This window comes from Chenopodium album, chromosome 21, assembly GCF_948465745.1.
Source record: "Chenopodium album chromosome 21, dcCheAlbu1.1, whole genome shotgun sequence".
Lineage (NCBI taxonomy): Eukaryota > Viridiplantae > Streptophyta > Magnoliopsida > Caryophyllales > Amaranthaceae > Chenopodium > Chenopodium album.
This window is the reverse complement of record NC_137854.1, coordinates 26,250,017-26,269,739: the sequence shown is the minus strand read 5'-3', so window position 1 is coordinate 26,269,739 and position 19,723 is coordinate 26,250,017. Positions and strand designations below refer to the sequence as shown.

General features: G+C 35.4%; 2 protein-coding genes across 2 annotated transcripts; both read right to left on the bottom strand.

Moving 5' to 3' along the window:
* Positions 1 to 2,327: 2,327 nt before the first annotated feature.
* Positions 2,328 to 3,025, bottom strand: LOC145600574 (uncharacterized). Its single transcript, XM_081656458.1, has 2 exons — positions 2,546 to 3,025; positions 2,328 to 2,450 (listed from the first exon to the last, which is right to left on the bottom strand). The coding sequence occupies exons 1-2, from the start codon at positions 3,023 to 3,025 to the stop codon at positions 2,328 to 2,330; spliced, it is 603 nt and encodes a 200-aa protein (XP_081512584.1).
* Positions 3,026 to 5,705: 2,680 nt separating this feature from the next.
* On the bottom strand, positions 5,706 to 19,512 carry LOC145602145 (DExH-box ATP-dependent RNA helicase DExH9-like). The gene is made up of 14 exons (XM_081658313.1): positions 19,165 to 19,512; positions 17,483 to 17,683; positions 17,180 to 17,398; positions 15,797 to 16,135; positions 14,852 to 14,956; positions 12,857 to 12,967; positions 11,964 to 12,214; positions 11,595 to 11,718; positions 11,219 to 11,501; positions 10,826 to 10,980; positions 10,485 to 10,634; positions 10,179 to 10,411; positions 9,463 to 9,727; positions 5,706 to 6,468 (listed from the first exon to the last, which is right to left on the bottom strand). Exons 1-14 carry the CDS (start codon positions 19,414 to 19,416, stop codon positions 6,190 to 6,192), a joined length of 2,967 nt encoding a protein of 988 aa, XP_081514439.1. The 5' UTR covers positions 19,417 to 19,512; the 3' UTR covers positions 5,706 to 6,189.
* Positions 19,513 to 19,723: the final 211 nt, after the last annotated feature.

The window sequence follows — 19,723 nt, the reverse complement described above, 5'->3', positions numbered from 1 at the left end:
ACACACCGTTATATTTTTCATTATGAGCAAAAATCCACATAGACCGAATAATATTAAGAGCATCATATTAGGCAAACGGGGCACCAACTCCCACGTCTTATTTTTAATAAGACATCATATTCATCATCCATGGCCTTCTTCCAATTAGGGTCACGAAGAGCCGCAACCGGGTTACGAGGTAATGGAGACCGATTAACCGTAGTTTTTAAGTCGTACTCATGATCATATTTTTTTTGGGCTTAAAAATGCCCATTTGGCTTCTTGTGACCATACGTGGCTGCTGGATAGGAATAGGGAGGTTGTTTGGGTTGTGTGGTGTGAGAGAGGTGGGGATGGGCTAGAGGTGGGGGATGCATGTTGGCTTGGAGGGGAAAGTGGGCTGGCGAGCCTAGATCTGCTAGCAGAGGCATCTTGGATTGCGGAGTGGCCAACCTCTGCTGGGCTGCCATCCCCACACTGTTGGAGCAGTGAGCTCCGCAGGGTGGTTGCGGCGGATGGTGGGCTGTCGCAGTCATCCTACGGAGCAACCTGCCCATGGTCATGAGTGTTGGGTTGGGGCATTTGAGGAGCAATAGCATTAGGAAGTTGACTTTGTAGGTGATGTAAAGTATAAGGGCTTAAATCGTCACATTAAAAATCATAAGCATCGACGATGAATGCAATTTTGCAAAAGGAAAGACATGCTCATCAAATAACACATGGCGACAAATTATAATTTTATTAGAAGACAAATCATAACACTTGTAGCCACGATGATTCGAAGGATATCCCAAAAACACACATGGGTCGAATGAGGTTGTAACTTATTTATGGTGGTAGATGGAATAAGAGGATAGCATAAACACCCAAACACCCAAATGTGAGAATATGAGGGATTCCGTTGGTATAGAATTTGAAGAGGAGAAGTATTTCCCAAAACCTTGCTTGGAAGGATATTAAGAAGATATGTGGCCATTTGTAAAGCATGATGCCAAAACGAGGGAGGAAGAGAGGCATGATCAAGAAGAGTACATGACATATTATTAATAGTCTAGATTTTTCGTTCGGCTTTCCCATTTTGAGGTGAAGTAGGGGGGCAAGAAAGACGAAAAGACAAGCCCTGAGCTTTATCTAACTCCCAAAACGGTCGATTGTCAAATTCCCTCCCATTATCACATTGGACATTTTTTATATTACGTTCAAATTGAGAATGTATGTGGGCTCGTAAATCTAAGAATTTGTTAAAAATATCAGATTTTCTAGCCAAAGGAGATGTCCACAAATAATTAGAATAATCTTCCAAAAACAAAACATAATATCGATGTCCCATTGAACTCAAAATAGGAGGTGTCCAAAGATCACTATGGAGAATATCAAATGGCATAGATGTACTCGTACAAGATGAAACAAATGGCAGCTTAATATGTTTACCAAAAACACAAGATTGGCAAATAGTACTACTAGAAAGATGATTACAATCAATGCTTTTATTTTTCCTAAGAGCATCTAAGATAGGAGCACTTGGATGACCCAATCGATCATGCCAAAGTTTAGGAGAGATTGCTGCAAAGGCGGAAGGAAGAGCTTAATTGTTGATGGAATGAGTAAGAGGATAAAGATCACCCTGCCTATCACATCTCATTATTGGCATCCCCGTCTGAAATCCTTCATAGAAAACCCAAAAGGATTTAATTCAACAGTCACAGAGTTATTAGTAGTGAATTTTCTAACCAAAATTAGATTCTTGATAATTTTGGGGGCATGTAGGACATTTTTTTAGAGATAAGGGAAGATTAGGGGAAGGTAAGGAAGTGTGACCATAGCCATTAATGGGGATAGTATGACCATTACCAACAATAATACCATGATGATTGGTCAAATTAAAATAAGTCGAGAAATTACCATTAGAAGACGCCATATGAGAGGTAGCTCCAGTGTCCATGTACCATGACGGATCCGGGGGAGTCATGGACATTGTATGCATTGCCCCTTCAATAATTGTTGGTACATAAGGTGCGGAATGACCATCCGAACTAGCCACATACGCCTGCTGAGGCCTCGGCCCAAGGATTCCAAGTTGGTTCTACTACTGTTTCTAGGATGGTGTACCACGAGCCCACCCTTGGGTTGGATAGGGGCAAGGAGGGACATCCCATGGTGACTTCCAAGCCCAAAGTGGGTAAGACACCTGAGGTTTCCATTGCTGCCCCGATTGTTGTCCCGGCTGCTGCTGTTTCTGGCCATCACCGCGGCCCTGCTTCCCGCCGCCAGTACCACAGCCAGACCCGCCGGTCATCCGGCCACCACCTTTTCGGTTGCCGGATTGTTTTCCCCTGTGCTGTGAATGTTCAGATCGAATTTGTGTAGCCATCTTCCATCTCCGAATTTGAGGCTGCAACCATCGCAGATTCGGAGCCCATGGCGGCCTTCTTTGCCAAACCTGCCTCCTCAAGAGTAAGCATTGAACGGGCCTGATAGAACGCAGGGAGAGGATCACTTTGTCGGATCAATGTCCCCACCCCCTATAGGCACGAGTAAGCCCTAAAACTAGTCGACTATCTGAGACCGGAGCACCAACATTTTTTTTTAATTGATCAACTATAGTGTTGAGCCGCTGACAGTAGGCTGATGCTTTCAGGAAATTCTCCATCTTAGTGTGAGAGAATTCGGCCTCCAAGGTTACTACACGGGAATGTTTGTTGTCTTGGAAGATATCACGTAACCGATTCCAAGCATCCATGGTCGTAGCATCCGGTTCAATGATTGTATGCAACAAATCATTGGAGATTGTAGCATAAATCCAAGAAAGAACCGTAGCGTCGAGAGTCGACCACAATTCCTTTTCATCCTCGGTTGAAGGAACCTTCTCCTTGCCTTTAGCAAGAGGAATAATATGGTGAAGGACCTTATGAGAACGTGCGGTGATTTTGAAAAGCTCTGCCCATGTTGAGTACTGAACATTCTCCATTTCAAGAGTGATAGAGATATAGTTGCGGATATTAGAAATCGCGAGAGCTGGATGAAAGGAGTTCTTTGTTTCAGCCATGGCAGAGAGAAGAAAAGATAAAAAAAAAGAAAGAGAAGAAGAAGCAGAAAGGGATTGCTAGGGCGCTGCGGAAGTGAAGAAAGATCGAGAGAATGAACCATAGAAATCTGAGAAATCTGATACCATAATAGAATATTTTCCTCAAGGGATTGCATTATTAACTGAGGTCCCAATATATACAAAGTACAAGACATAATACAAGGCATATATTTAGGAAACTGATTATATACATATCAATATAAATATATGCTTAATTAATAAAATACAGTAACAAAATATATTCACATATATCTTTTTTTTTATTTGGTGAAAATATTAACATATATCTTAACAATTAGTAATACATTAATTATTGGGTAGTTGGAAAAGTGAAAAAATGGGCTCCAATAACGTCTTAATTAGATGGAAAACGTTACTGTGCTACTCAAACATTTCATAACTTACGGGTAGTCAACGCCGGAAAATAGGGTTTAACTCTATTTTCCGGCATAAAGGTATGGTTTTGCAAAAAAATTTTGATTAAGGTGTGTTTTTGCAAAAAAAAAAATAAAATAAATTATAAGGTGGTTTCTTGCAAAAAAAAAAAAATGCTTATAAAAGGTGGTTTTTTGCAAAATTTTCTAAAATAAAACGGGTAATTGTTCACAAATGACCCTAACTATACTCTTTAAGATAATCTAGACAAAATTTCCTAATTAATACTACTAATTACTAAACCAGACTTGTATACTCACGTTCACACTCACAAAGGTTGAACTATAACTCTTTTGGGTGGGTGCGTGGGGTCATAGGTCACCAAAAGTTTCAAAAGCTCAACGGTAAGTAAGCTTGAAAAGTCTGCTTCATTCATCATCATTTCCATATTTCAAACAAAAGCCTCTAAATCTTCATTCTCATATCCTATTTTCAACTAAAAGAAAACATAACTCACAACAATCAGAAATCTCATTTTAAGAAAATGAAGTTGAAGAAAGCAATGAAGAAGCTCAAATTTTGGTCAAGCAAGAAGACAAAGAAGAAGGATACATACTACGAGTATTACCACAAAGTACCTCATCAATATGACTTCTACCCATACATTTATCATTCTCCTCCTCCTCAATCACCACCGCCGTCAACGCCGATGCCATCACCACCTCCAGAAGGCTGTGAATGCCATTTCTGCCATCCTGCTGAGCCCTCGGCGCCACCCTTACCTTCATGGCTCGAACCAGAGCTACAAGAGGGTTATAATTCTGATGATGATTATTCCAACTCGCTTTCAAACTCCAGCAGAATCCATGATCATTGTATTGGTATATCCCAAGAGATAATGGTGATTACGACTAGTACTACTGATACTGATACTGATAGGAATACTAGTGATGGTAAGTTAAAAGATCGAGATAAGAATGAAATACTCGATTCCGGTAGCTCAGAGTTACAGCAGTTCTCGCAGAGCAGCGAAAAGGATGGTGTAGTAGGATTGTTTGGATGTATAGTGGATGTGAGTGCTTTACTCTTTCGCTGCTTCATTCCCTGCTTAAACATCTCTCAGCGTCAAAGTGCTGCTCCACTATTCATGCCTTCACCAGATGTTAAGGGATAGTACTATAGTAGAAATGCATGTTTCATAATTTTTATTTTATAATGTATAACCAATCTAAGTTTTTTTTTTTTTGTTTGATAAGTTCATATACAGTATTTTAATGTCGTAGTATAATAAAACTACTCGTATAAAGATTTGTATTATACTAGTAGTATAATAAAACTACTAGTATAATACAAATCTAATAAGGTTCTCCCTATGCAATATCTTTTATTTTACCATGTACACCAAATTGATTTTACCATCAATTGAAAAAAAATAAAAAATAAAAAATAAAAAATAAATAAAAATAAAAATAAAAAAATAAAAATAAAAATCTGCTCCATAAAAGACAATACATTAACTTTACTACCTCTTACTTTGTTTCTAGTCAAGTTTCCTGTTGTAAGGCTCATATAACGGATATTTTGACCATTTTAAAGTCTTCTCTCCTCAATTTGTTTCATATTAACCTAATCCCATTGGTTTATTTACTTATTTACTTCCAAAAACTGCTGCCCTTGGTTCATATTCCAATTTGGATATTTTGGATTTTTAATTTTTATATTTTATTTTTATCTTAAACTCTAAAAAGAGTAAGTATCAAATGTTTTTAAAAATTGGAATAAAGGGAAAGTAATGAGAACTTTTTGATGAAAAAAAAAATAAAGTGTCAAAGACTTTTAGATACGTAGTTATCACAAAACCTACTCTAGTTTCACATTAGATTACTGGAAGATAAAGAAAAGCTTAAGGTGTTGTTTGGTTGATGTGAAAATTTAATTCCCATAGGAATTTATACTTCATGGGAAGTTAATTTCTTAATGAAATTCCTAGGAATTTCTTAAATGGGTTTGTTTGGCAATAAGGAAAATTAGAATTCCCACGAATTTTGATTAACGTGCGGGGGGGGGGGGGGGGGGGGGGGAATTCCCATGTTTTATGGGAATCTGAAATTCCCATGAATTCGTACTTCTCCCATTTTTGCTTTCTTATGTCAACCAAACAACTACCTATTTTCTCAATTCCCCAATTTTACAATTTCAACCAAACAAGGCCTAAAAGATTGATGATGACTGAAAGATGAACGTTATGAATCTTTATGATGCGCAACAAGAAGAAAATTGTTCAAAACGGTATAATGACAGATTCCAATTTCACCTTGAGGTTAGAATATACATTGACAAGTTTATTATTGGACAAATTAAAAGTTCAAAATATAACAAAATTGATTGACTAGATTCTGGTAGGCTATGGTCCTCAAATAAGTTAACAAAAAATATTTTGAAAGATACAGAAGCACCTCTCAATCGACTCTAATCTGTAGGTGTTGCATTAAAATCATTGCATCACTTGGAGCTGTTGTACATGTTAGAGTAGCTTTTTCCACCAGAACTTCAAGCCCTCGACTTCTTGGCTGTGCCAAGGCGTAGTGGCTTCTTTTCCATGCACCTATTATAAACTGTTGGAAATGTCATGTCCACTGCATTTGGCTCGACCTATGTAGTAATCTTCAAGTTTGTGGACAGAACCATAAATTGAGCATGAATTTTGGAAAAATCTCACCAAGCAAAAAAAGACAAATATAGTTCAGAGACTATAAGTATAATGATGCAGCAAAGACAATATCCCTTTTAATCATGGAGACAGCGTCTTCAAACTTATATTCAAGCTCTATCTCCCCAATAGATTTAGCTGCGAGAATGAGTTGCTGAAGGACTTCTTCCAATCTCCTAATAGCCCTGATCAAACTTCCCTCAAAAACCTGCGTAATTTCCATGATCTCATAGAATTTGGATCCTTTAGCCCAGGCATAGACTGCCTCCATGATATCAGGCCGGAATGAGCTCACAAAATTCTCAACATCAATTTGAACCTATCGATAAGAAAGAAGAATGATGTCAAATAGCTAAGTAGAACAAGGAAATTTTTTATCAGTACCAAAATAAACAAAGCCATCATACGTGGATTGGAAAGTTTCTCTTCAAATTTAAGATAGAAAATCTAATTTCATTTCTCAGTGCATTTTCTATTGCCTAATATGTTTCTATCAGGCTCTTTTTTCTTCTTAGCCTTGATTTCTCTCAAATTTGAAGGAAAACCCGTATGAAAAATGAAATTGACACAACATTGAGCTAATTTGGCTGAACCACAATTCATGATAATCAGTCCATTTATACAGCATCATTCAATTGCCCACACAGCCCCAGGCTTGACCTTGTGTGGTATTACTTCTTTTTCTGAAAGCTATTAACATACATTGTTTGCACACATAAAGGCAATTGAAAAGTGAGTTGATGTAATGTGGTGAGTGTAGGAACAAGATAGATGAAGAAGATATAAAGGTGGCTGGGTGAAGTTGAAGGGGTTTGAAAAATGAAAAAAAAGTGAAAGTGTTAGCAAGTTTCTAAAACGGGATAAAACAGAAAGTGTTAATAGCTCTCTAAGAATCTTTGCACACAATGTAGACACAATCAAAGGTTTGACAAAAGAAAATCTGACTGCAACATAATCTTTTGAACTTAGCTAGCTAGGCTACATTTTCATTTTCGCACTTTCAACAATGTCACAAGCAGGGGTGTTAATTGTTTCAAAAAAAAAGTAGGGGTGTTAACGCTCGGCTCGAGCTCGAAGCTCGTCGAGCCTAAAATTGGGGCTCGGCTCGAGCTAGATATTCCTTAAGGCTCGAGACACCAAAAAGCTCGGCTCGACTTGGCTCAGTTAGAGGCTTAGGTACTCTAGTATTTAACCCAATTAACAAGGGCCCAAATGGTACCCATAGTCATTGTTTCTAAGACAATCAAAGTTTGCTTTTATAACTCATATTCTACCACTTGTTCCTATCTTTCAATGTGTGATTGTTTCTTTCCTCTATAATTTGTTTTAGTTCTTCTCTACTAACAATAACAAAAATCATCATCAAAGTTCCAAGACTTAGTGAGAACACTAGAGTTATGAAGATTAATTTTAGTCCCTAGATCATATTAATCCCTACCTTTTAAAAAGTATCAAGTAACTCTTATGAATAGTGCTTGAACAATTATACCTTCTAAAATGTTTATTTACTTAATTGCTCCCATTAATGTTAATTAGCACTTTTTTTTTTAACTCTTAAGAATAGTATGCGGAAATTTATACCCCTAATAATATTTGTTCACATTTTTTTCCTCTCTTATGAATAGTGCTTGGACAATTATACCATTTAAAATGTTTATTTACTTAATTACCCACATTAATGTTAATAATTACCCTTTGAGCCATATTTATGAAGAAAAGTTTATGCTAATAATTAATTTATTACCAAAAGTAAAATTATTATACAAAAAAATATTCGAGCTTGCTCACGAGCTTTCGAGCCAAGCCGTTAAGCTCTCAAGCCAAACCCGAGCTCGAGTGGAGTTCACTCAAGCTGAGCCTATACCAAGCTTTGGTCGAGCTGAGTCTCGAGTAGTTTGGCTCGTTAATACCCCTAGTCACAAGAATATGAATTTAATAATTAAAAGCCAGAAACATTTTTAACAATTACTATAGCAACTAGGAAAAGCCACGCAATATAATTCTACAACGTCCAAGACAAATCCCAAACATTCAGACAAAACCAACTACAAGCCTTCACATAACGTATCATGGGCATTAACAATCCCATTGTCATCAAATAATAAAACCCTTGTGAGTGGTGAGAGGCAGGTAGGTGGATGGAAAACACTTCTCTCTCTCTCACTTCCAATATATCAATTTCTTCCCATTAATCCAGTAATCCTTAAAAAGAAATTTAACAATCCCATTGTCATCAAATAATAAAACCCTTGTGAGTGGTGAGAGGCAGGTAGGTGGATGGAAAACACTTCTCTCTCTCACTTCCAATATATCAATTTCTTCTCATTAATCCAGTAATCCTTAAAAGGAAATTTTTTATTTGATGGCCGAAAAATAATCAATTCCACTAATCACTTGAGAAAGTGCTCTATGGGCTTTGCTCTTTTTATCAAATAAAACCAGCAAATCACCAATCAAATCACTTAAAAGCAATTCAAAAAGAAGCAAGTTCAAAGAAAATCAATTCAGGAAAAGAAAAATTTAGAAAAGTTCTATAAAAATCAATACTCCAAAATTCCTCACATTATAATAATATTTACTTGATTCAAATTTTATTCTGCTTGAATCTATCATCTTTTCAGCCTTTACATTTATCAACAAACCTACTATCACATGTTAGGGTTACTAATTTGTCATCAAATTGGTATTCCTAACACATGATAATAGGTTTTAATTTGTTCGATGCTGAACAAATTAACTAAATAAGTTAAATTCAAATACATCAGATTTGAATTTTTGGTAATTGAAATATTCTCATTTAAGCTGCATTAATTTTGTAACATGAATAAGCATAATCTATTTTAGGTTAGATAATTTCACAATAACTGTCATCAATATTGTTCTCTTCCTTTCATATCCAAATAGAATTTAAGATGTGACTATTTATAGGCTACATATAATTTTTATTGCTAAAATGCCTATAATAACAATAACAATAACCTATGTTACTTGGACTCGGGTACCCATGTCCGACACGGATACGCGTCAAGTGTCCGACCCGGCTATTTTTTGAAAAATTTCCATGATTTTTAACTAAAATGAAGTGTCTAAGTGTCCCACCCATGTCCGAGTGTCAAGGGTCCGACACGGGTACGTGAGATGAAATGAAGAGTCCGAGTAACATAGACAATAACAATAATAATAATAAAGTTCAAAAGAACAAGGGCCAAAGTGGAGAAATAGCTTCAACAACCAATAATATTGATAATGCAACTTGTATTTGGGGGGGGAAGAGAGAAAACAAAAGGCAAAGAAATCATGATTGTTAAGCTACCTTGCACTCAAGCTGGACTTTGGCAACCCTCCTAGCGGTATCTTGTAACTGTGCAAAGAGCAGCTCAAGTTCTTCTCTAGGTTTTTGAGCATCTTGAAGTTTTTCTTGCCATACAAGACATGATAAAAGGGCCACCATATCTTCTAACTTTATGTCTTTAAAAATGCCACTGAACATAAGCTCTGTTAGCGTCAACTCATCAGCACTACTAATTTCAGAGGCTACCTTCCCCTTCAACTCCACAACATCATCATTGGTAATATAGCTGCAGAGAGGGGGTGGGGGGAAGAGTAACATCATTAAATGCAACAACAAAAGTCTGTGGCCTTTAGAGATCAGATAAGCATATTCAACACGAAGAGCATTTCAGACTAATCTATTCATAGCACAACAGAACAAAACATTGACAGATAGTCAGCAACAAATAAGATTATATCATAATTTGTAGTAGAGCTAGATACTAATATTTTATAGGTTAAAATTTGAAGCTCCTGTATCATGACTGGAACGTTTATGTTTAGAAACTAAACAGACAGCAAATCATCTGAAGATACCATTGAAAGGTTGATGTCTAACCGTAGAGAAGAAATTTTCTTTCTTGATGCTAGGGAAAATCAAGTTTGAAGGGCAAAGAGTATAACCTATTAAAAACAGCGAGAATATATATTTTCACAAAAGCACTAATATGCTAGACCAATAAAAACAAAAATTGTTACCCAAGCCGCCTCAAAACTCGTTTCCTTGCTTTGAGCTCATCTTTGAATGCTAATGCAGTAGAGGTCTTCATTTGTCTTTTAATAGACTTTATCTTGGCAGCAAGTTCTTGCTTCTTATGCAACGTTTTAAGTTTCTCCTTAATCAAAGGAGATTTTGCCACTTCATGCTTGTCAAATAGACTCTCTAATGCTTCAATTCTGCGAACAGCCTTTCTGTATGAGCTGCTTTGAACCTGAAGGATACATAAATTGAAGTAAGCTGATACGAAGTAAGTAGCAAAAGGGATGAAATCTCAATTAGTCTACCTTCATATCTTCTTCAGGATCTAGCAAAGGAACTCCATCCTTAGAAAACCTGGACAGAACTTCTGATACCTTTTTCAACGTGTTTTCTCGAGCCTCTAATGGCAAAAGATCCTTGGACATAATCACACGTATGCTACTCACATTGTAAATCTGGTGTAGATGAGCTCCATTAGAATTCAAGCTTTAACAGTTTGGAGTGCTCCAAAAATTATATTAGGGGTGCTTGTAACAAGTTTACAATGCCTCAAAATGAGTAAAGTAGATTTGCTAAAGTAAAAAGTGTTTACAGTCATGAAAGAAAACAGGTACAGGAAAATCTAACAAAAACAAGGTGATTTTACCTGAGAAAGTGGAACAGACACTACAATAGGCTCTCCTGAATCCTTAAGTGGAACAATTTTAGTAGTTTTCTTTGCTCCATCCTCTCCGCTCACCATGCATTTTGCAAGAACATCTACAGTGTAGCTTGCATCCTCTGGCTTTTTACTGCCCTCATCTGACGAATATTGTCAACATAAGTAAACAAGCTACTAATAAAATGGAAACTGGTGACTTACAGATTAGATGACATATTTTAAGCTAAAATCTTTACATGAAATAACTTTTTTAAAACAAACATGGTAAAGTAATTGACAAAATAAAAGAAAAGAAAGTATTGTTAAAAAATAGATACAAAGTACATGTCATTTGAGGTATCAAAAATATATTGGAGTGCGCAGATGAGTGTCACCCACCTTCAGAAACACTCTTAATCCTTCGAAAATTTATAATGACACCCCAAGTCACATTGTCCTCAATGGAGAAAGATGGAAGATCTTCATCAGTTCTTGTGCATTCAATGCATACAAGTCTTCCAGGCTGTAAGAAAGGTAAGCAATACTTGGGAGAAAAAACAATATCACGGACATCTTTCTTTATGCTTTTGTATTGCTCGATTAAAGAGTAATAATTCTTCAAGCTTTCTTCCTCATCAATAATAATTGAATCCCTCTCTTCTTTAAGCTGTTTAGCTTGCCTCTGGAGAGAAATGAAGTCAAAAATTAGAAAACAGCATGCATACTGAAAAAAAAGTTCCTCAGACTAAAAAAAACCCAAGATGTCAATACTAACCTCCAAATCAGGAATGGAACGATCAGCTTGAAACTGATAGAATGAGTCACGGAGCAAATTTTCAGGATTACCATCTTCACACCGCAATTGATTCAAAAGCATGTTGTAGCTCAGATGAAAGGCACTTCATACAAAGAAATTGGAGTTAGATAATATTTGCAGGACAAACATTTCATGAATAATAATCCGGCATATATAGAACTTGGCAATCCAAATGAATTATGATTTTTGTGATACTACCTACTTAGATAAATAAATAAATTAAAAGGCACACTATGTCAAGTCAAAGTGCAGTGAGATCGGTAGATTATATACCCCACTTAACAATAACTCAAAGTACCACACCACAAAAGCAATATAGGTGGATACCTGTTCAAACTATCAGCATTCCCTTTAAGCATCATCTTGGCAGTTGAAGGTTCAAGCTTCTCATCCACCATCAGAATACATATTCCACGGTCATCAATACCTCGACGACCAGCACGACCACTCATTTGTATATACTCTCCACTAGAAATCCATCGAAACTTATCTCCGTCAAACTTACGGACATTTGTAAACACAACGGTCTTTGCAGGCATGTTCAAACCAATGCTAAAGGTCTCTGTTGCAAATAAGCACTGAAGAATATTCATTTAATTTGGCATTCTCGCATGATAATCATTCTTCGTGACTCATTAACATTAAATAAAAAGTGGCATGTACAAATGGTGTACTCAAAGTTGATCAAACATGTAAAGCAATTCTATATTCCCTCCGTATTTAATTAATTGCTCTACTTCTCTGAACATGGAGTGTTAGGAGGAATAGTAGAAAAACATCAATTTATAATTGAAGTGACGTTGAATAATAAAATAAAAAATCTAAAAAAGCAAAAGTTGGTAATCGGGTATAAGTGGAGAGGAGAGAGTATATAAAAATTATAATAATATGATATGAGGGGACCACTAATGGGGAGGAAAATAGTAAAATATTGTTAAAAGTTTCCAAAAATAGGAAATGTAGCAATTATTTAAATACGGCCGCAAATGGAAAGTGGAGCAACTACTTAACTTATTTAATACGGAGGGAGTACATACTAATATACTATTATCCAATTCGAGTTCAAAAATCTAAACACTTGTAGAGTTCTATTTGAAACCCTTATAGGATCTTTTAGACAATACTTGCACATGTAATCACCAAAGTTCAACAAAACGATAATAGCCCATTAGACTCTACATGATCACAATTCATACATAGAATGATGTGTGCCATTATACCTTGATAAGCCCTTCTTGAAATAGAATTTCAATTACTTCCTTCAGAATTGGAAGCAAGCCAGAATGATGAACTCCTATCCCACGTTTTAAGAGAGGTAACAGGTTTGTAACCTACAGAACATCAAAAACCCAAGAGTTACACAACAGTCTAAAGCACGAGTATAAGAGTATTACGAATAAAAAATGTAGACAAAACATAGCAGTGGTGTGGGGAAGAAGAGTATTTGGGAAATTTAGCCACTTGTATAGTATTTCCACCGTTTATTTTAATCGCAACATTGGGGATTTCACGCTCACCAATGCACATTTTATTACTTAAATATCGTAAGTTGTATTGTAATAAAAATTATAAAAAGTTGATATTATGCAAATTGTATTTCGAGACGAATCTAACAAGATTCTACACGACTATACTTTTTCCAACATATAAATCACAATAGACGATCAAAGGAGTGTGCAAATAGTGTAAAATTCCAAATGTTGCGATTAAAAATACGAAGTATATGATATCCCTCATCATACAAAATAGACCTCACTCAGAAAGAAAAATGCTATTGCATGTATTAAAGACTTAGTTTACATAAAGTATCCTTCCCACATAGATGTGTTATACACATTTATTGGTTCAGGTTTGGGCTAGTCAATCTAAATTTATGGGCTATATGTTCATTTCTGTACCATTGTTTAGTTGGATTTTGAAGCTTATCAATAAGACTTTGTCGGTCTTTTCTTGACCAAGTCGGGTCAAGTTCTAGGGCTACGTACAAACTTCAAATATTACAAACTTTCAAAAAAAAAAAATAGGTTGAACTGAGTCAGAAGCTTTATATTCAGGTTTTAATTCCAATCTAAAATATGCAACTTGAAGTTTTTCCAATTCACTTAATGCATTAAACTTGCTAGATTGAAGCATCAAATAAATTCTCTATAGCAGTTTGTCTACCTCTTGTTCTCTAAGTTACTCGGACTCTTCATTTCACCTCACGTACCCGTGTCGGACCCTCGACACTCGGACATGGGTATGACACCGGACACTTCACTTTTAGTTCAAAATCATGGAAATTTTTCAAAAAAAGTCGGACACTTAGACACATACCCGTGTCGGACATGGGTACCCGAGTCCAAGTAACATATTGTTCTTGTTGAACACTTGAAGATTGTCACAAATAAGTTTGATAAAAAAAAATGCCAACCACAAGGCTTAACAACCAATGTAAACAAATATTAGCAAGACTAGAGGGACAAACTAAGGCATAATACTTCTTAATTAAAAATATTAAGCAACAGTAACACTAGCTTTAGTAAAGCAGAAAACAGCAATCGAATATTAAAGACAAAAAGAGTAAGTTCCAAAATCTTGCTTAATGCACACCTTTGCTGAAGCAAATTGAGGTACCCAAGGGATGATCACCCAACGAGCAGGAAAGATTTTTATACCTATGTTTGAGATCATTTAATGTACATCTTTCCTTAGTAAAGATTACCATCTAACAGTCTTGACCACAAAAATTATACAGATTTTAATTCTTCTAACCCCCACTAAAGAAGTGTTATACATTCAAGTAAATGCAAACAACACATTCACAATTGCAAATTAACTCGTTTTAAATATGCAAGGTGTGCACGTGGTGATAATAGATGTTTGAAGCTTAGGCATAAGGTGAAAGATGGATAGACAAGACTAGACCTCACAAAGCATACATCTATTTTATAAAAAAAATTTATCCTTCCATTAATTCAGAGGAGAAACTAGCTTCTTCATATTTATGTATCACAAATTCACAATGCCATATTTCATATTATTTATTGAAGGAAAAAAAAAATCATAAAGAGATTAGAGCCCATACAATATAAGAGATAAGTCATCCTCTTGCACAAAGAGCGACTCAAGACACAAATAGATACTCGTTTTTTTGTTCATTCTTCCCTCAAAGACGAGTACTCTTTAAGACTCAGAAGTACTATATAAAGATTGAAATAACTAAACAAAGTAACCTGAGGGAGCTTCTTGTCATCATCAGACAACATGTCCATCGCACTCCAGAAAATAGTTTCTATGTTCACCTTTTCATCGTCCCCATTCAAATCCATCTTTGCCATCTAAAAGACAACAAAAGAGCAAAGACTGAAGAACACAAATCTATAAATATAACTAAAGTAATTACCAATGATGTCATTACTTTCTACATGTCAACTTCTTATAAAAAAAATTCCCGCCAAAACTAATAATGACATACTTATTTTTTTTCTACATAAATGAAAATTTGAAAATGGTAAATTAATTATACATTTTTCTAGCATATTTTAATATTTAAATTGACTAATTATGCAATTTCATTGGAGAAATTAAAGGAAGGTCAGACTATTTCATTTTCTTATAAACATTATCTTGTTCTCCTACTCCGTATATTTATACATATTATATATTTATATGAATTGGGGTGTTCACTCTTTATTAATTTATCAATTTATTAGATTTTGCTTAAATTATTTGTACTATGTACATATTACACACAAATAAGCTAAAAAATATTATTAAAATCGTAAAATATTGTTATAACCGTGCATCGCACAAGCCTAATCTAGTAGATAAGTAAAGTGAAAACAGAACAGTGAAGATATTGCATGACAGAAATAGAAGAGTATCTCTAGCATTAAAACAGTAAAAGCAACAGTGAGCACAAAATCAATAACCAATTAAAAACTATTAAATAAACACACGTTTGAAATTCCAATAAATCCAAAGCCGCCAATAATGTTTCTAGGTAGCAAACACAGCCATAAAAAGAGGTCATAAGTTATGACAAAAGTGACCCAACATGCCCAAGCTAAACATAACATAAGATCTATATACAAGGTAGTATTTTAAATTAGAACCTAAAAGCAGTCAAGTTCAATCTCAAACACTGAAGAGGATGATAACTAATACGGCTTCCTTACCTGCATGGCTAGAAATTCACACTCTCTTTTGCTGAAGCTAAACAATATAACAGGATCATACTGGCGCTGTATAAGCATTTTCACCAGCTTGAAGATATCACTTTCTTCTCCCAACTTACCAACGACCACACCTTTTTGCCACTTCCCATTCTCTCTCTTCTTTTCACCCTCAGCAGCAGGGGCAAGGGCATTCAAGGCTTTCTGGAAACTGTCTTCACGAAATTTAGCCTTCTCATCCACCACCAAGTACAGGCCTTTTCCACCTGAAGGAAATATATAATGTTGTAGCGGTGTTGGCCGATAATCTGTATATACAATGTGACATGGTTGCTGGTGAACCTGCATCAGCAATACTACATTTAGCCATCATGAACTAATTGTGGAAGATTCAACATCACAAGAATTTTTTAGCGAACTACACTATGTGGCATAATCACATTAGCTATAGCTCAAACATTCAATCACATAGTAGACCTTCATTACTCTACAAAACATGGATCTAAGAAGTCCAGATTACCCAGAAATTATTGGAGTATGTCAGGTGAAGGAATAAGACGAAGATAAATAAAGATATCCATTTAGATTTGTGACAAGAAATTTTCACCTTGGATTCAAATTGAAGAGAGTATCCAGAGTAATAGTAGGTTAACAAATGTGGTCAATATTCACAACTTTTGATATTTCGTTTTAAAATAGGAATTTTTTTTTTTTTACTTTTACCACCCTTGAAAAACCCGGTTTTGGATTTAACTGCCTTGAATAACTTTATTATTATTATCGTTTTTTTAAAAAAGAATAATTTAGCATCTTTAAAAAACATTTTTATTTTATTTTCCCACCACTTAAAAGATTCCATTCATGAATCCATTGGTGGCAAAATAAAAAAAAAAAACATTTTTTAAAGGGGGCAAGTCACAAAATTGATATTAAAGTACAACTAAATAAATATTATATTGTATTTAACTACCTCCATTGCCCATGTGGTAAGATACACAAATATATATATATATACACACACACACACACACACACACACACACACACATATGTATATATATATACATAACGTATGTAAAGTGAAACAGCATTTCTCAATTTAATCTCCATGAAATGTCACTAATGATCCAATATCCTATCTGACCCAAAAAACATTAAGCTAGTAACTTGGTTTTAATGTTAGTATCCGGACCAAGAGAGAAACTGAGCATATATATATAAGCCTAAATCCTTGTGCAATATGATATAAAAAAATCAATTACCAAAATAGAGGAACAATAACAACCACATTCACATAGAAAACTAAGACCAAACACAAAAAATAAAAAATAAAAAATAAATAATTGAGGATCACAAAGATCATCAAAATACAGGCAGACATTTCACCTTAGCAACCCAATCCGCAAACTCCTTAGCGTTAGGTACCGTTGCTGATAGGAATACAAACCGAGAGTTCTTTGGAGCCATCACTATGCTCTCTTCCCATACCACACCTCGTTCCTTATCACGCATATAGTGAACCTCATCAAATATTGCCCATGCAACCTCTCTAGCAATTTCAGATCCTCTATACTGCATACTACGCCAGATTTCTGTTGTCATCACCTGCACATTGACGTAATTTAGAAACTTACAATAAAATATCATAGACAACAAGCATACAACTGCCACACATAACCAACAACTTACCAAGCAAGAAGCATTAGGATCAATGGTCACATCTCCTGTCATTAAACCAACATCTGAATATTCTTCTTTGAATTCTCGGTATTTCTGGTTGCTAAGAGCCTTGATAGGGGAAGTATATATCACCCTTTGCTTGTTCCGCAACGACATAGCAATTGCATACGAAGCCACCACTGTTTTTCCAGCTGAGGTATGAGCTGACACCTAATATGAAGAATAAGTTAATACGCTGTAACTCAAATTTTGTCAGAAAACAATCATTAAAGATATAGGGGGAACCTCCAACTAGAATAGCAAGTGTAATACTAACAAGAGGTCATAATACTAGTGGAAGATTAAAGTTTCAACGGGAATTCACCTGAAATATAAAAATGTCCACCTATTCTGAGGTACAACGAAACATTATTCAAAATTTTAAAGTAGCACACCCTCTGTCTCAGATCGCATATTGTCCTCCTTTCCTATCTATCTAATTGTATAAATTTGTCTTAATATTTCATTTTTACCAATGCTTATAATACAATGTTCTACTAAAATTTATACTTATTAGTTTCTTCCGCTGTTTTAAATGCGTTAAAAATCAGCTAAGATTAATATTGTGAAATAAAGGGAGAGAAAACAGGACCTCCAATTGGTATAAGTGACAAAGAAAGATAAAAACAACTATTACAAAGGGATTATCATGAAATGATCTTAGAAAGGGGCAATTTTTGTTCACAATGTGGTATGAGCTTGGAATCAAGTATGAAATAAAGATGGTATGGACTATGGAGTTGTAACTTGATAATTAATACTATGCATTTGGTTATGAATGAGCATTCTTCTTTTATTTGATACCTAAAATTATGGTATAGCTCACCATTCTAAACCCATACCCCATACCTAAATTACTTAAACCAAGCACCCCCTAAGTGTGCTGGGTTAGTTTATAAAGTTGTTATTATTATTATTTTCAAATGAAATTTACAGAACATAACATATTCCTCATCAGCCTGAAGATCATGAACAGCATTCCTATTGTCGAAAATTTCAAACCTTGTCAACATTAATTCTGAAAGGATAAAAATGCAATTGTGTAGTATCAATACTTTTTTCTTTCTACATAAAAAGTTACGATAATTTTTTGCAATGTGGTAAGCATATGCATTGCCTCTACATCCGCCCTCTGACAAATTGATGTTTTACTAAACATTCCTAAACTTTTTTTCTCATCTGCCCTTTTATACATCTGACCTTGCTTATTGCTTTGACAAATTGAATTATAAAACTCCTAAAGGGTATGTATATGATCTATGGATGACATTAAGACCCCTTTGGAGATATTCTACTCCGTAATCTATATAATTTGGAATCTCAATTTACACAACAATAATAAACTACATATAGGCTCCAAACATCTAAACCTTAACAAAGTACCATGTCACAATCAACAGGAGAGTGCAAGTTTAGCACCTCACTTTAATGAAGCACTTCATCAAATTATCACTCTAACATACTTGACATAATAATCAAACGAACATTTCGCAAACACCCCAGAAAAATTTAACAAAATCCCAGAAAAATTCAGCAATAAGCCAGAAAAATTCAACAAAATCCCAGAAAAATCAGCAAAAACCCAGAAAAATTCAACAAAATCCCAGAAAAATTCAGCAAAAACCCAGAAAAAATGAGGCAAGAAAAATTACCATAACAGACTCGCAATTTTCAAGGCACTTGATAGCTTCAGACTGAAAAGGGTCGAGGGAGAAGGGGAATTCCTTAGCAGGGATAGAGGTTGAAGAGTTAGTAGAAGAAGGAGGGACATAGCCTTGAGGGTATGAAACATCATGGAAGCAAGCAATAGTGTTGTTATCTTCTCTCGTCATTTTAAGGGGTGGTGGTTTAGACTCCATTGTTGGGTTTTCTTCTTCTATTGATTTCCTCTTAGCAGAGCCCATTGAGGAGTTTGTTATGGCGGCACACAGAAGAGAGGGTAGAGAGAAAGAGTCAAAGAGGGTGGAGAATGGAGGCGCGAGTTATGGGAGCTGCGCCTGTTTAAGGTTGGACCCAATTTGTTAGGTAAGTCTTTTATGTGGCTTTAAAATATAATAATGGCTACCCAACTATTGTAGTGGGGTAAATTTTACTTGTGGGCTGTGGCTAGGCACACGGTGTGACTGATTTATAAGCATAATCTTCATTTATATCTACTAGTCGTCCTCTCGCGTGCGTTGTGTGCGATAGTCCAGCGTGTATATGTTTATC

Bases quoted from the DNA above. Each gene is read 5' to 3' on its own strand.
- LOC145600574 (XM_081656458.1), bottom strand. From the start codon at position 3,025: ATGGCTGAAACAAAGAACTCCTTTCATCCAGCTCTCGCGATTTCTAAT. The intron at 2,451-2,545 runs GTCTCAGATAGT...GCGTTCTATCAG, and splicing joins AAAAAAATGTTGGTGCTCCG to GCCCGTTCAATGCTTACTCT.
- LOC145602145 (XM_081658313.1), bottom strand. From the start codon at position 19,416: ATGGGCTCTGCTAAGAGGAAATCAATAGAAGAAGAAAACCCAACAATG. The intron at 17,399-17,482 runs GTAAGTTGTTGG...GTCAATGTGCAG, and splicing joins ATCCTAATGCTTCTTGCTTG to GTGATGACAACAGAAATCTG. The intron at 14,957-15,796 runs GTAAGGAAGCCG...GTTGTCTTTTAG, and splicing joins GTGAATTTCTAGCCATGCAG to ATGGCAAAGATGGATTTGAA.